Here is a 17,334-nt window from a genome sequence, read left to right as displayed (position 1 = left end):
ATGTCCTGGATGGTGAGGTCAAGAGTCTCTATTATCATACCAGAGGTCCGTTCAAGAGTCTAATAACAGCAGGATAGAAACTGTCCTTAAGCCTGGTGGTATGTGCTTTCATAGTTTTTCTGCCTGATTGGAGGGGGGAGAAGAGAAAATGTCTGGGGTGGGAGGGGTCTTTGTCTACACTTGCTGCCTTGGTAAAACAGCCAACATGATCAGAGTCCATGGAGAGGAGGGTGGTTTTCGAGATTAGGCAATTGAGCCATTGCTTAATGAGCAGCGGGTGTAGGCCAGCAAGGTCTTTTGGATATCCTTGTTTATGGAGAGGAGTATATGTGTGTTGGACCCCCTGTGTGTGGTGCTTTAATAAAGGTGTTTTGAGGGCACGTGAATTGTAACAGAGCAGGAAATGGGCCAAATCGAGAAAATGTACTTCAGAAAGCTTAATTATATTGGACATACTTTTGATTGTACACTGCCAGTCTGAAACCAAGAAAGCTCAGCTTCCTGTTCTTTCTAATGCAAACTTCAGTCAATCAGCTGCTTCCTTGTCCTTATTTGCACTGGAATGCTGACTGACCACTTTTTCTGCCTGGTCTACTGCTAAGCTACGGTCAAAACTGCAGACTTGCAAAATGGCACTCTGCCTCCAGGGTCTCATTCCTCCTAAGCTCTTGAATGTGGCAGTTTCAGTGCGTGAAGTAATGAGTGCAAAGCTCCAAAACAAAACTTGTTTGTCATAGAAAATGTTCCAGACAGATTAAGGAGCATGATCAAGCAGTTTTGACCTTCGTCAGAGGTTTGAGGCATGCCATAGAGAGAAGGAAAGAGCTGGTTGATTTTAGATAAGGAGATGGTGGGTGTGAAGCTATGGAGGGAACAAAGTGTTCTAAATCAAAATATCTAGTTTTTTTTTGTTGAGTAGCAGTCTCTGATGGTTGTATCTGTGCAGTTGGAAATAATTGCAGAATTAATTTTAAAGGATTACTGGATGACTGAATGTAGAATTGGCACGTTGATTTCTCCACATCGGAGGAATGGAGCTGATTACCCCAGGCAAACTTTTCAGAAGAATGTTAGGTTGATAAATAATGGAGGGCAATGGAGAGGTGAAATAAATAATTGTAGAGATCATTTGTACTGAGTGGCCTGTTTCAGTGCAGTGTGCCACACACTGACTTATCCCAAAGGGCAAATGTGTTGTGTACAATGCATCTTCAAATTAAATTTCATTGTGAAACTTCTGCCTTTCTGCTCACAGCCACCGAGTGCTAAGACACACAGCGATAATATGCACAAGCCGTTCTCTGAGTGTGAGGGCCACGGCATGCAGAAGTAATGCCCTGGATGCTGAAGCAAAGAGCGACATTGATAATCTCCTAGTGTTTCTGGATGTGGCCAATATTAATACAGTGAGTTGTTTTTAAATGTGCGCTGAAATATTGAAATTAACTGTAAATGGATTGAAGAAATTTGGTTAATTTGTTATTTGTAGTTTTCATGGATGCTAGAAAAACCAATATCAGAATAAGCTGCCTTCCAAAGCAAGAATTAAAGCCCTATTTCCTGTTGTGCCGTCTTTTGTTTAAGATCCCAATAAGCTCACCTCTGATTTGAATTCCATTATGCTCAGGATTTGTAGCAATTCCATCAGTGATGTTTAATCAAGCTTCATAAACACTGTTTTTAAAAAAAAATCCTTAAAATATTGTTTGCCTGCTGAAAATGGCTGTTCAGTTGATGCATATATTCCATATTCATATATTACACATATGTGTATATGAACCCTATATTCTGTGTAAAATGATGAAATCTGTGTTACGTGAAATAACTGGGGCGAATAGCATGAATGTTTTTACAAGACGCTGAGATAAACAGATGAAGGGGAAAGGAAGAGAAAATTGTAGTAATAATGGGGTGAGATGAACTACGGTGGGAGGAAGCTTATGGGAAGAATGAATATTGGCATTGACCTATAATTTGTGTGCTATATTCACCTTTGTAAAAAAAAAGTGCATTTGCCTTCATTTTTATTTATTACAATTTGATTAACGTACTTGTGAGGAACAGAGGATATGTTGTCACCTGGAGAAGTAGAGTTGGGAATTAAGATACAGGCAAATTAGTCAGATTCATCCTTGGTTTAAACTTGATAATCTTGTGTGGTGCTTGGATTTTATGGTGTGACATTGCTCCTCATCTCTTGCATCACACCACAAACGAAACAGCAGACCAAGGGCATTTTCCTTGCCCTAAGTGCGATGGAATGTCTCATTCTTTTAAAAACAAAATGGCTTCAGTCTAAGCATACCACAAAAATGAGCTTTAAACAGATGAAGAAGTGGAAGGAGAGGAACTGTTCATGAATATTTCTCCTGCAAATCCATTAAATTCTGTCATCAAACATGAGTTTTAAACATAATTATGGTTGTATGATCACATATTGATGCTTTAATCTTTTGGGAGAGACCAAATGCCAAGCTTGCAGCTTAATCTAGACTGCAAAAATGTAAGAGAAATGGTATTTGGATGCAAGATGTTCAGAACTTAATCAGTATACACATTGCGAAAATATTAGGGAGCAGTCTTAAACTGATCAGTTTAAGAGTGTATTCTAATGGGAGAACTGCATATAGGCCAATTGTGGGGACCTCCTACTGGGAGAAATTCTGGGGAAATAATCCCAAAAGGGAGAAAAGTAAGTAAATAGAAAATATACCTCTGGTTCTAAAAAATCTGTGTATCAAAGCCTGAACAACTGGCATTTATTTTAAAAGCAATGTAGGTATCATATTAACATTGGGGTTTGATCTTTCAGAGTGAAGCAGGTGTAAGGGAATTCCACATAATTCAGGTGTCGAGTTGTAGCGAACATTGGAAACTACAGAAGTGTATAAATCCTACTGAAGATAAAGGTTTGTGATTTTTGCTTGCTTTTCTACTTGTTTTATTTTAATGTTATGTAATTCTAAGTAATTGTAATGCTATGTAATTCTAATGTAATTTGATCTGTATGAACAGTACGCAAGACAAGTTTTTCACTGTACCTCAGTACATGTGACAATAATAAACCAATTCCAAATTATTGTATTATTCTAGCAATGAAGCTGTGGTGTCACGGTTTGAGTTCAGTTCTGATCTCTGGTGTGGGGTTTGCAAATTTGGTATGACGGTGTGGGTTTCCTTGGAGTGCCCCAGTGTTCTCCCACATGCCATAGATATGCGGGTCAGTGCGTTAATTGGCCACTAAATTGTCCCTGGTGCAGGCGAATGGTAGAATTGAGACGCAGACTGCAGATGTTGGAATCTGGAGCAAAAAACAAACTTCTGGAGGAACTCAGCAGGTCAGGCAGTGTGTGTGGGGGGAAATGGACAATGCAGATTTTGGGTCGAGACCCTTCATCTGGTAGAACTGATGGGAACGTGGGGAGCATAAATCCCCAGGGCCTGATTAGATTTCTCCCAGGCTGTTATGGGAAGTAAGGGTGGGTGGGGAAGAGATTGCTGGTACCCTGACAGATTTTGAAGTCTTGGCAACATGTTAGAGTCAATATTCAAAGAGGAAATGGCTGATCATTTAGGAAAGCTGGACATAAGTAACCCCAACATTACAACCATTCAAATAACAGAAATTCATCCTTACAGAATTCACAAATCACTATCAAAAATTTTGTGGAATAAGATTTGCTCCCTCAGAATTTAGATGTGGAAGAAAGTAAATATAAATGTATTTATTTTCAAATTGATGCTTGTGCGATGACAGGCTTCACGTAGCAGAAAATTATGATGGGGTACTTGTCTAGGAACACAACCCCCTCACCTGTAATGTGGGAGTAGCCTGTATAATTAAACCTAGTCGTCATGGTTTTATGAAAGGCAAATCACGTTAGACAAATTTCCTCATTTGAGGATGTAGCACAGTTGGTAGAGGGGAACCTGTAGACGTAGTGTATTTAGATTTCCAAAAGACATTCGATGAAGTGCCACATAAGGGGCTGGTGCACCAATTCAGAGCTCAGGTTATTGGGGGAACTGTTAGCATGGATTGAAAATAAGATATCTTTATTAGTCACATGTACATCGAAACACAGTGAAATGCGTCTTTTGCGTAGTGTGTTCTGGGGGCAGCCCGCAAGTTTCGCCACGCTTCTGGTGCCAACGTAGCATGCCCACATCTTCCTAACCCGTACGACTTTAGAATGTGGGAGGAAACTGGAGCACCCGGAGGAAACCCACGCAGACATGGGGAGAACGTACAAACTCCTTACAGACAGTGGCTGGAAACGAACCCGGGTCACTGGCACTGTAATAGTGTTACGCTAACTGCTACACTGCTGTGCAGAAAATAGAGTTGGAATAAAATGGGTCCTTTTCAGACTGGGAAGGGGTAACTAGTGGAGTACCACAGAAATTAGTTTTGGGTCTGCAATTGTTCTCTATTTACATTAATGAACTAGAGGAAGGAAAGGTGTGCAAGGTTTCCAAATTTGCTGCTGATACAACAATAAGTGGTAGAATAAGGATATTGTGTGATAAGGCTGTTATGATTCTGCACTGGGATATAGATAAAGTGGGCAAAAGACTTGCAAATGGAATTTAATGTGGGGACATGTGAGCTCGTGCATTTTGGTAACAGAGACCAAAAGGCAGATTATGTAAATAGAGAGAGACTGCAAGTGAGTGAAGCACAGAGGGATCTTGGTGTTCTAGTGCATGGGTCACAAAGCTAGCAGACAGGTCCTACAAGTAGTTAAGAAGGCAAATTGCATTTTGGCTTTTGTTGCAAAATTGGAGTTTAAAAATTGGGTGGTTTTGTTTTAATTGTACACAGTGTTGTTGAGGCCACACTTGGAATACGGTGTACAGTTTTGGTCCCCTTAAAAAAAAAGTAACAAAGGGACATAACCAGGATAAAACTGAGATAGGTAGAAATTTCTTCTCGCCCTGGTGGGTGGTGGAAGCTGGATCGTTTGAAGTATTTAAAGTGGAGGTGGATAAATATTTGACAGATCGAGGAATAGAAGGGTGTGGAGAATAGCTCAGAAGAGTTGAGGCCAACACAGATCAGCCATGATCGTATTATATGGTGGGACAGGCTTGAAATACTCCTATTTTCTTGTGTTCTCTGGCCACAGGCAAGGTGCTAGATGATTGGAGGATAGCAAATATGGTCCCCTTTTATTGAAGAAAAAGTGGGGATAAGGCAGGAAATGACAGGCCTGGGAGTCTAATGTCAGTGGTAGCAAAGTTAATGGAGAAAATGCTGATGGACCGGATCAATCCACACTTCAAAGGACAGGGATTAATCAGAGAGCATGACTTAGATGTAGGTCCTGTCTCACCAACTGGATTGAAATTTCTTAGAGGTAACGATGCATTTGCAAGGGCAGTGTGCATTGATGTAAACTCCATGGATTTCAGTAGGACTTTGCCAAGATCCTACATGGAAAGCTGGTCCAAAAGGTTGGAGCCCATGGAATCCAGGGAAAGTGGGTTTAAAACTGGCTTGCTATTGAGAGAGAGGCTGATGGTGGAGGGTTAATTTTGTGATTGGTAGCCTGTGACCCTTAGCACAGGGATTGCTGCTGGGATGCTTGCTGTTTGTTGTATTCATTAACAATTCGAATATGAATGTCGGAGGTATGGTTGGTAAGTTTACAGATATTACTGAGGATTAACTAACCCAGTCACTGAACATTTACCAACACCTCCACCAACATAGGAAGTGAAACCTTCATAGTTTTGTCTCTAAACCTGCAATCCTCGAGTCAGATTACACCTCTGACATCGTGATCTCTTTTGTATATGGGCAAGTGGGAGAGAATAAATTGCAGGGAAATTAGTTGGGGGAGAATGGGACTGCTCTGAGAGCATTTACTTGGTAAATGTTAATCGGTAACTGGTTTAGTCAATCCTCAATTGGTGTTATTAAAAGTGAATAGGATAGTCGGAGGCTTCAGGATGAAGTGGATCAGTTGGTAAGATGGGCAGAGAAATGACGGATGGAATTTAACCCTGATAAGTATAAATTGATGCACTTTGGCAGAACCAATAAGAATAGGACATTCGTAATGAATAGTGGAGCCCCGGAGAGTACAAAGGAACAGAGGGACCTCTGCATACAAGTCCAAGGTTCTCTGAATGTGGCAGCACAGAGATAAGGTGGTGATGAAGGCATATGGGGTACTTGCCTTTGTTAGCCTTGGCACAGAATATAAGAGCAGGGAGGTTATGGTAGAACATTGGTTAGGCCAGAGCTGGAGTTCTGTGTACGGTTCTGGTAGCCATTCTCTCGGAGGGATGTCATTTCGCTGGAGAGGGTGCAGAGGACTTCACCAGGATGTTGCCTGGGACGAAGGATTTTAATTATGAGGAGAGACTGGATAGGCTGGGTTTGTTTTTCTTGAAGTGGAGATGGCTGAGGCAGAACCTGTTGGTGTACACAATTGAGGGATGTAGACGGGTGGCACAGTGGTGCTGCTTGTTGAGCTGCTGCCTCTGTTCCAGTGATCCCTGTTCAATCCTGACCTGAGCTGCTGTCTGTGTGGAGTTTGCACATTCTCCCTGTGACCGCGTGATTTCCCTCGGGTGCTCCCATTTCCTCCCACCTCCCAAAGACATGCGGGTTGGTATATTAATTGGCTGCTGTAAGTTGCCTTTCGTGAAGGTGAATGATGGAATTGATGAGAATGTGCAGAGAGCAAGTTCCAGGAAAAATTTGAGGGAATGGGATTGCTCTGTGAGCTGGCATAGACTTGATGGGCTTAATGGCCTCCTCTGCTATAAGGAAGTATGGGACATAGGAAATTTCTCTGCATAGAAGTTTCTGTAATTAGAAGGCATAGGGTTTGGGGCATGGAGTAGGAGGTTTAGAAGGGATCTGAGGAATTTTTTTAACCCAGAGGATGGTTGGAATCTCAGATGACTGCTAGAGGGAATGGTGATTGCAGGCACTGTCTCAATGTCCAAGAAGTAGCTAATACAAGTACTTGAATTGCCAAGGCAAAGAAGGCTATGTAGGTAAAATGGGATTCATATAAATGGGTACTCGGTCAGCATAGACATGATGGGCCAATGGGCCTGTGCCCCGTCTCTATACTTCATGGTAAAAGTAGAGGACATACAAAATGATTTAATGCGCATTGGAATGCATGCAGGATTTTAAGTTGTATTTAATTATTCTATCACAAAATTGAATGTTTTAATCCTGAAATTTGCAAATAGGATTGCAAGTTAGATCACCAATTAATTGTTAACATAACACCTTTGGTATATTTTTTAATATTTTCTCATTATATAGGAGGGGATCATTTAACCCAACTCAGGGCAGTCCCATTCTTCCCCCACCCCACTAATTTCCCTGTAACCTATCCTCTCCCATATGACCATACAGAAAAGATAATGACATCAGAGGTGTAATCTGACTCCCGAGAATTACACGCTTGCAGAGCTGCGAGGGACAAAACTATGTAGGTTTTAATTTTCCGTGTTGTTGGTAGAGGTGTTGGTAAATGTTCATCAGTAACAGGTTTTATTACTCCTGCCATGCTATAGCTGGGGAAAACCATACATAGAACATAGCACAGCACAATACAGGCCCCCTGGCCCACAATGTTGTGCCGACCTTTAAACCTCGCCTAAGACTATCTAACCCCTTCCTCCCACATGTCCCTCTATTTTAAATTCCTCCATGTGCTTATCTAGTAATCTCTTGAATTTGACCAATGTACCTGCCTCCACCACCGCCCCAGACAGCGCATTCCGTGCCCCAACCACTCTCTGGGTAAAAAAAACCTTCCTCTGATATCTTCCTTGAACTTCCCACCCATTACTTTAAAGCCATGCCCTCTTGTATTGAGCACTGGTGTCCTGGGAAAGAGGCGCTAGCTGTCCACTCCATCTATTCCTCTTAATACTTTGTACACCTCTATCATGTCTCCTCTCATCCTCCTTCTCTCCAAAGAGTAAAGCCCTAGCTCCCTTAGTCTCTATTCATAATGCATACTCTCTAAACCAGGCAGCATCCTCGTAAATCTCCTCTGCACCCTTTCCAACGCTTCCACATCCTTCCTGTAATGAGGTGACCAGAACTGGACACAGTACTCTAAGTGTGTAGGTATACAGCCTATTCATTCCCTGTGCGTTCAAAAGAAATCTCCCGGTTACTCTGATCGGTGTTCAGGAATCTAGTAAGCCTCCAGCACACACTAGAAAGGTGATGAATCCAGATCACAGCTGAGCTTCCCAACTGGTAGTTGATCAAGTGGAAGAGAATAAGATTCCATTGACAATAATAGGTAACACCAAGACAATTAAGCAGTAGGTGTCACCTTCCAGGGATGAACATGGTAACTTTAGTTGCTGATGCAACACTTTAACCCTTAAGCTTCCAGCACTCAGTTACAAGGCTGTAGAATTTGTAAGGACAAATTCATGTGCAGTTTCATTATCCATTACTAAAACTAAAATGTGATCCAGTTATAATGTTCATGTAGGAGGTATGGTTGGCAAGTTTACAGATGACACAAAAATTGGTAGTATTATTAAAAGGGAGTAGTCAGTTGGTAAGTTGGGCAGAGCAATGGGGGGCTTTGTGAAGACTAGAAATTATCAGGATCTAGATTTTAACTTTTTAAAAAAAAATACACACACCTGTTTTTTGGGGAAATTAACTTTTTTGCATCAGTGTTATATTTCAGATTGAAAGAGGGGAAAGCCATTTGGCTGATTGAGTCCTTAGAGTAGTTGGGAAACACCCAATTCATAAAAAGCTTTTCTGCCAACTCACCATGGGAAACACGTGGCATCATAGTGAGTGAGGTCACCCGATCGTGTGAGATCAATTAGACCCTATAACTTCTCTAATACTGTTTGTAAAAACTTGCACTTTGCCATTGTTGTGTGTCTATTCAGTTGGAATAAATTGGGAGTAAAATGGACACTGCAATGCACTGTGGCTGGTCAGGCAATGTGAATAACTTTGATTATTAAATTTCAGATGCAAAGCTCAGCAATCGGGAGAGGGCAAAACTATGTTTTAGGGCAACAAGATGTCAACGTTCAGAAGGTGAGCTCAAATGCAGACAGTGATTTTTCTGATGTGACTGCATTTGTAATCACTGAATGAAGGGGAATCATGATAATGTTTTCATTCCCATAGCTACCTCATGTACAGAAGGAAGGTATATATTTGCAGATATCGTTCTGGGAAATGAGCAGGTGAGTAGGCTCAAGTTCTTCCTATTAAACTTCACTGGTGCTACTTTCAGCTAATCATGGGATATGTTGAGCAGCAATCAAACATTAATTGGCCATTCTGAGATGTCCTGAAATGGCTGTGGTGGTGGTTTATTGAACTGCTAACATTTTTTTGAAGTGAAAATTGGTTGATTTCTCAGCCCATGTCAGATTGACGATGATATTCAATTTTCCAACATGGCTCAAGCATATAAGTTAAGAGCAGGAGTCTGTCTGGCCACTCAATGAGGTTGGAGTTCTTCTGATTATAATCTTTCCCACCTATCTCTGTAATCTTCCACCCATCCCCACTTATCAAGTGCAACACACAGACTGCAGGAGGAACTCGGCTGGTTGACCAGCATATATGAGAGGGAAAGGAATTGTCAACATTTGATAGCATCTCATTTTCTTCCACTCAACAATGAAACCCTGAAGGGTTTTGACCCAACACGTCGACAGTTCCTTCCTCCCCCTTCCCACAGATGCTGCTCAACTGCTGAGTCCCTCAGCAGATTCCATTATCTGCAGACTCTGTCTCCATCTTGTTTATCAAGTGTTTATCGCTCACTTGAAAGTATTCAAAGACTTCCAGTGATTTTTGACAATGTTTCAAAGATCCACAGCTCTCAAAGTCTCACCTCATCCGTCTTAAATGGACGACCGCTTATTTTTAAAGTGACCCCTTGTTCTAGATTGTCCCACGTCGTCTTCACGTCCACCCTGTCAAAACCCCTTGTAATCTCATGTTTATCTCCTTTTATAAGTCCCTGCGGATACAAGCCTAACCTGCCCGAATATTCCTCATAAGACAACCCACCCTTTTTTTTAGGTTTTAGTCTATAAACCTTTGCTGAACTGCTTCCAATGAGTTCATATCCTTAAGGATACCAGAACCATACTCTGTACTCCAGATGTGCTCTGACCAAAAGAAATATCAGTGGATTTGGTTCTGGAGGAGCAAAGATGCATATTTTCTCAGGACACCAAGATTTTCTTACCTCCCACCTTGAATTGTGCACTGTCCTCAAATTCAGATATTGTCCATTCTGAGTTTTGAAATGATGCTCCTATTGACCGGGATATATCAAAGCTCGTTACTGAACAGTAGGGTTTTATACAGTGAAACTACCATCTTTTCATAGTCTCTGGGAATGTAACATCCAGGCAAGGAACAAATGGTTAAATGAGGAATGACGGTATGTTAATAAGTTCTAGTTGTCTGCACTTGCAAGGGCTGTACAGCCATGGAGTCAGAGAATTGTGTAGCATGGAATAAGGCTATTAAGCCAAACTTAACCATGTTGACCAATGGGCATCCTTCTCCCAGTCGGCTGTCGATAGCCTTCCATACCTAAGTGTTTCAGGTGCTTATTTAGACAGGTTTTATTTGTCTGCCTCCACCTATTATCCATCTGCCTCTTGTCCCATTTCCACCCCTCCCCTTCTCCTACCTGGCTGTATCTGCCTGTCATACTTCACCCCTCCTCAGTCCACCAATCACCTCCTGGCCCCTGTCTCACCCCCTCTTTATACTAGCTAGCTTCCCTCCACTTTCAGCCCTGATGCAGGGTTTCAACCCAAACCGTCGACAATTGTTTCACAAGACAAGGGAGCAGAAGTAGGCCATTCGGCCCATTGAGTCTGCTCCAAGGAAAAGAAAGGGAAAAAGAAAAAAAAATGAGAAATGGGGGAAAAAAGTCTGCTCCATGAGCTAAAGGGGGGAAAAAACAAACTATTCCTATCTAGCCCCAATTTCCAGCCTTATCCCCATATCCCTTGATACCTTGACTAATTAGATAACTATCTACCTCCTCCTTAAACGCCTCCAATGATCGGGCCTCCACTGCTGTACGTGGCAAAGAATTCCATAAATTCACTACCCTCTGGCTAAAGAAATTTTCTCCTCAACTCTGTTTTAAACCTGTACCCTTTAATTCTAAGATTGTGACCTCTGGTCCTGGACTCTCACACCAAGGGAAACAGCTTAGCCACATCTACTCTGTCCAGTCCTTTCAACGTTCTAAATGTTTCTATGAGGTCCCCTCTCATACTTCTGTACTCCAGTGAGTACAGTTCAAGAGCCGACAAACGCTCATCATACGTAAGCGCTTTCATTCTGGGAATCATCGTCGTAAATCTCCTCTGAACCCTCTGAACATCCTTCCTAAGATATGGGGCCCGCCACCCCCAGCTGCTCCTTAAATGATGTCAGCGACACAGCTTCAACCACTCTCCCAGGCAGTGCATTCCAGGTACTTGCCACTCTTTGTGTGAAAAGGGTCCCTCTTGTATCTCCCTTAAATCTCTTCCCTCTTACCCTGAATCTGTGCTCTAGCTTTATCTACCTCTATGGGGGAAAGTTCCCTGCAGTCTTCCCTACTTATATCACTCATCACTTTATATACCTCAATCACGTCTCCTCTTAACCTCCTCCACTCCAGGGAGAACAGACCCAGTCTCTCCTCATAACTAAAAAAAACTTCATCCCAGGCAGTGCCCTGGTGAATCTCCTCTGCACTCTCTCCAGCACCAACACACCCTTCCTATGGTGTGAGCAGAACTGCACACAGTATACCAGCTGAAGTCTGACCAAGGTTTATAACGTTGGAACATGACCTCTCCACTTGTGTATTCAATCCCACAACTAATGAAGGCCAGTATCCCATACGCCTTCCTAACCATGTTAAGTACCTGTGGCCACCTTCAAGGATCTGTGGTCCCTCTGTTCCTCAGTACTCCCTAAGACCCTTCCATTCATGGTGTATGTCCTAGCCTCATTAGTACTCTTAAAATGCATCACTTCACATTTGTTTGGATTAAAGTCCCTTTGCCATTCTTCGGCCCCTTTCACCAACACATCGGTACCTCTCCGCAGCCTAAGACTACCTTCCACACATCAACTCCAACAGTCTTGTCATCTGCAAACATGCTGATCATGCCTTCTGCATCCAAACCATTCACATTAAAGGTCACGGAACTGATCCTTGTGGAACACCACTAATAACCAGCATCCAAGCGCTAAAACAACCCACTACCATCACCCTCTTGTTTCGAATTTTGGATCCAGTTTGTCAACTTGCCCTGTATCCCATAGTTCCTAACCTTTTTGAACCAGTCTCCCATGTGGGATCTTCTCAAAAGCCTTACTAAAGTTCACATCATATCTATTTGCTCTGCCCTCATCGATACTTTTTTTTTACCTCTCCAAAAAATTCAATCAAGTTGGTCAAACAGAATCTGCCCTTGACAAAGCCATATTGCCTCTCTCTGACCCGAGACACGAAAGATTGCAGATGCTGGAAATCTGGAGCAATACACAAAGCAGCTAGAGGAACTCAGGTCAGGCAGCATCCATGGAAGGAAATGGACAGTCAACATTATGGGTCAGTCCAGATGAAGGGTCTCAGCCTGAAATGTTGACTGTCCATTTCCCTCTATGGATGCTGCCTCTCTCACTGAGTTCCTCCAGCTCCTTTGTCTCTCTGTTTAGCCCCTGCCTTTCCAAGTGATTATTAATCTTCTCCTGCAGAATTTTTTTTCCCCATATCTTCCCTGCCACTGACGTTAAGCTCACAGGTCTATCTATAGTTACCAGCCTTTTCCCTGCTGCCCTTCTTGAAATGGAGACCACATTTGCTGTCCTTCAGTCATCTGGAATCTTGCTTGTGTTCAGCAAAGATTTAAAAATCTCAGCCAGAGCCCCAGTAATCTCCTCCCCTGCCTCCCATAGCAGTTCCCATCCAATCCTGGGGATTTATCCACCTTTAAGCCCGCCAAGACGTCGAGTACCTCTATTTATAGAGACCTGCATTGGATTTTGACCTACCCCTTCACTGAGTTCTTCAACTACGAAGTCCATTTCCTTTGTGAATAGCAGTGGAACGTATTCATTTAGGACCTCACGTAGAGATTGCCTATGTTGTCCCTAATGTGCCCCTGCTTATTCTTTTGTCTTTAACATACTAATAGAAGACCTTCAGATTTACCTGAATCCTGTCTGCCAGTGAGTTTTCATGGTCCCTCTTGGCCTTCCTAATTTCATTTTTAAGCGCCTCCTAACACTTTTTATACTCTTGATGGGCCTCCCTCATCATTAGTACCCTATACCTGTCGTATATTTTTTTCTCTTTATCCATCCCTCAATATCCTTTGACATCAAGGGTTCCCTGTGCTTGTTATCCCTGGCTTTTGCCCTTCAGGAACATGTTGACCTGGAACTCTTGCTATTCCTCAGAAGTCCAGCAACTCAGAAAATACCCTGAGTATTGTTGCTGATTTAAGACTGACCAAATATACACAAGGCGTGGTGCTTTTCATATCTAATTGGGTATTATCAAACTATTATGATGAATGCAGCTCTTCCTAAATAAAACAACTGTCATTTTAAAAGTATATTTTAAAGTTCATTAGTATTGTTAACCATTTATCAGCTGACCTCCATGTGTATCTGTTACTATGGAAGTGGACATGAAGAGAGGCTGTTCTTATCTGGCATCTTCAGTGATGCACATTGTGCAAGAGTGCCCTTTATCTTTGAAGTTAGTCCACCACTATTTATATTTTCATTTACATTTGTAAAAGAGATTTTGTAATCTTCACTCCATTTTGTGCCACCGTGGTACGTTGAAAGCTTCTGGTTTTGTTGTTGGGTGTCAGGATGCCTGTGAGTTTGTGATAGCCCTTTGCTTGGGTTGTATCATTGAGTTGTTTCTGTTTTGATTTTGCAGATAATCAGTTCAACCACTCCCTGCGCAGACTTCTTCTTCCAAAGTTGCTGTGCTGTACAGTCTCGGAAGACTGCATTGCAGGCGACTATGGGACCTGGGAGACCAAAAACTGGTGACATCACTAAATTAGTGCAGAAGTGCAATGAGGTGGATCTGAACATTATAGTATTATGGAAGGTTGGTATAATTAGCATTTATGCTGAACAGTTGTACATTAACAGATATTGCTGATTATAACTTGGAGGAGGAAACTCAATACTTTCAGGTCACTTTCTAAATCGAAGCCATGACTTCATGAATGTTTCGTATCCTATTGTGGCTTGAAAAGCACCATTGAAGGTTGAAGAAAAACTATGATGAAAATTGAGTGAATGACGAGACATTCTGGTAATTCCTATTGCTATGTGAAAGAATTCCTTAATACACTCTCAGCTTCCCTGTGACCTACAGGTCCATTGTATTTGGGGAAATTCAATAGCTTTGAATACTGCCTTCACTAAAAACAAGCAGCTCGAAATGATGCTTGTCAAGTCGGGCAGCTTATGGGAAACAGTTAATCTTTCCAGCCAAGACCTTTCTTGAGAACATGTTGATTAATAGCTTGTTGTAGAGGTTTCTTCACTGATTGTCTTGTTACATCTGGCACTTCCCTTCCTGTTGCCTAATAATCTGTTATTTCTCACATCTCCCAGCATCTCAATTTTCCCAATCCTGGCTCATAAACTCACTGGAAATTTTATCTCATTGATCCTCTCATCATAGTTGAATTCTCTGCAATCATTTCCTATTACGGTGGCAGCTTCAGCATAGAAAAATATTCCAAAGTAATTGCAAAATGTTTTTTTAAAAAAAGGGTATTGAAGCAATGGATTAGGAACAAACCATGGAAGAGCTATGTTTTGAAAGATAAAGATATGAGAATGCAGTTTAGATGTTTGATATTGGTTTATTATTGTCACTTGTACCGAGGTACAGTGAAAAACTTGTCTTGCATACCAATTGTACAGGTCAATTCATTACACAGTGCAGTTACATTGAGTTAGTACAGAGTGCATTGAGGTAGTACAGGTAAAAACAACAGTAGTACAGAGTAAAGTGTCACAGCTACAGAGAAAGTGCAGTGCAATAAGGTGCAAGGTCACAACAAGGTAGATCGTGAGGTTAGAGTCCATCTCATTCATATAAGGGAACCGTTCAATAGTCTTATCATAGTGGGGTAGAAGCTGTCCTTAAGTCTGGTGGTATTTGCCCTCAGGCTCCTGTATCTTCTACCTGATGGAAGAGGAGAGAAGAGAGAATGACCCGGGTGGGTGGGATCTTTGATTATGCTGGCTGCTTCACCAAGACAGCGAGAGGTAAAGACAGAGTCCAAGGATGGAAGGCTGGTGTCCGTGATGCACTGGGTTGTGTCCACAACTCTCTGCAGTTTCTTGCAGTCCTGGGCAGAGCAGTTGCCGTACCAAGCTGTGATGCATCCAGATAGGATGCTTTCTATGGGTGCAGTTGAAAAGTTGAAGGTGCACTTACCCTTGGTGGATGGAAGGCAAGTGTGGATACCAGGTCAGAGTCTGAGAAGTGGGGAGTTGGAAAGAGATGGGAATAGACGGAGGGATTTGAATATTAGAATAAGAATTTTGAATTGGCAGCATTAAATGGATCAGGCACTAATGCATGTTCACGGGATGAGTAAAGAAGCAATGGGGGTTGGTGTATATCAATGTTGGAGCTTTGGCTGAGTTGAAGTCTAGTAGTTTGGGAATGGGACATTAAGCTAGAGAAGACTGAAATGGGTACATAAGTATGCATAAGGTTTCAGCAGATGGGCAGAGGCATGGAAGCTTAGCTGTCTTGCTTGTTTTCTTACTGAAAAGCTTCTTGTATCATGATATATCAGGTAGATATTTATCAGTCACATGTACATCGAAACACAGTGAAATGTGCCTTGCGTTACTGAGAATGCGCTGGGGGCAGCCTGTGAGTGTTGCCACTCTTCTGGCACCAACATAGCGTGCCCACAGCTCCTAACTCCTACGTCTCTGGAATGTGGGAGGAAACCGGAGCACCTGGAGGAAACCCGCGCAGGCACAGGGAGAACAGAAACTCCTTACAGACAGCGGCGGGAATTGAACCGGGGTCGCTGGTGCCGTAATAGTGTTATGCTAACTGCTACACTACAGTGCTGCCATCCTTAATCAACTGAACAAAAGCTCAGACTGCAGAGAAGTGCCTTGCTTCAGCAGATTAGAGGTCGACCCTGATGCAGGGTAACTTAATAACTACCTATTAGTTTCACGACATTAATAAAAAGATAGCAGCAACGTTGGTTAACCTTGTTCTGATAAAAGATGCTACTCTGGGATGAAAATAAAAAAATACACAGTGGAAATCTGAAATAAAAATAAAGTATGAGAAATATGCAGCAAGTGTAGAGAGAAATGGTTAACACTTCAGGTCAATAACCTTTCAGCAGAACTGACTCCAAGCTTGAGGTTCCTTTGATGACAAACATCCTCTTGGCATCCACCCTATCGAGCTCTCAGTCTTGTATGTTGTAATAATATCACCTCTTCCTTCCACACTCTGAGTAAAGGCCAGTTGGTACAATGTTTCCTCAGGCGATCTTCGTCCCACACAGGAGGCAGCTAATTTGTGCTTCCAGTAGTATACCTTGCAACCCATGTGTTCTCAGCTCTTGCCTGTATTGGGTGGGTAGCTGGCGAACTTTGTGTTTCAAGCAACCTTGCAGTTTTTAAACATTCTCATCCTAGTTTGTTTTTAAATCCTTATAAGGTCTGGCTACTCCTTCCTTCGGAAGCCTACTCCAACCCTTATATCTCTGTAGTCTTCCAAGTCTAGTTCCTTGATCCATTATTCTTGTCTGGTCTTCTGTCGAAATTCCTCCCTCTGGAGTTTCTTCCCTTAACCCCAGTTGAGATCTACTTCACTTTTTTCCTTGGGTGCTTCTTAGAATGTACGCAAGCTTGGGGTCACCTGCCCTGATACCTCCTTGTGTGGCTCACTGCTATATTTTGCTTGCTTTTGTTTTTAAACATCATGAGGTTTGTTTCATTATCTTTCAAGCCCAAGGGGTATTTGTCGTGCCTGTGACTAAATGACAACTTGACGAGCCAGGGTTCATTCCTGAGTTCAAATGGTAAGTTGTGAGTTCAAATCCCAGAGACGTGAGCACAAAACTATAGGTCAGCATTCAAGTGCAGCACTGAGAGAATAGATAAGCTCTGAGCTGCTATCTTTTGGATCGGATGTTAAATCGAAGCCAATTTCCCCCCTTGGGTGGATGTAAAGGAACCCACGGTTCTTGAAGAAAAACAGGGAAGTTAGCATAATGTTTTGTTTCAGTAAAACTTTAAAA

The 17,334-nt window shown here is 42.2% G+C and overlaps 1 protein-coding gene across 2 annotated transcripts in view; it reads left to right on the top strand.

Moving 5' to 3' along the window:
* trappc8 (trafficking protein particle complex subunit 8) overlaps window positions 1-17,334 on the top strand; it is a 118,735-nt gene that overhangs the window by 90,938 nt on the left and 10,463 nt on the right. For both annotated transcript variants that reach the window (XM_052023044.1, XM_052023045.1), the window contains 5 exons: window positions 1,256-1,406; window positions 2,813-2,909; window positions 8,993-9,061; window positions 9,155-9,213; window positions 13,962-14,138. In XM_052023044.1, the coding sequence (XP_051879004.1) occupies window positions 1,256-1,406; window positions 2,813-2,909; window positions 8,993-9,061; window positions 9,155-9,213; window positions 13,962-14,138 (553 nt within the window). The remainder of the gene's footprint in view (window positions 1-1,255; window positions 1,407-2,812; window positions 2,910-8,992; window positions 9,062-9,154; window positions 9,214-13,961; window positions 14,139-17,334) is intronic.

This window comes from Pristis pectinata, chromosome 9 (assembly GCF_009764475.1).
Source record: "Pristis pectinata isolate sPriPec2 chromosome 9, sPriPec2.1.pri, whole genome shotgun sequence".
NCBI classification, from domain to species: domain Eukaryota; kingdom Metazoa; phylum Chordata; class Chondrichthyes; order Rhinopristiformes; family Pristidae; genus Pristis; species Pristis pectinata.
This window is presented reverse-complemented; position numbering and strand designations above follow the sequence as displayed.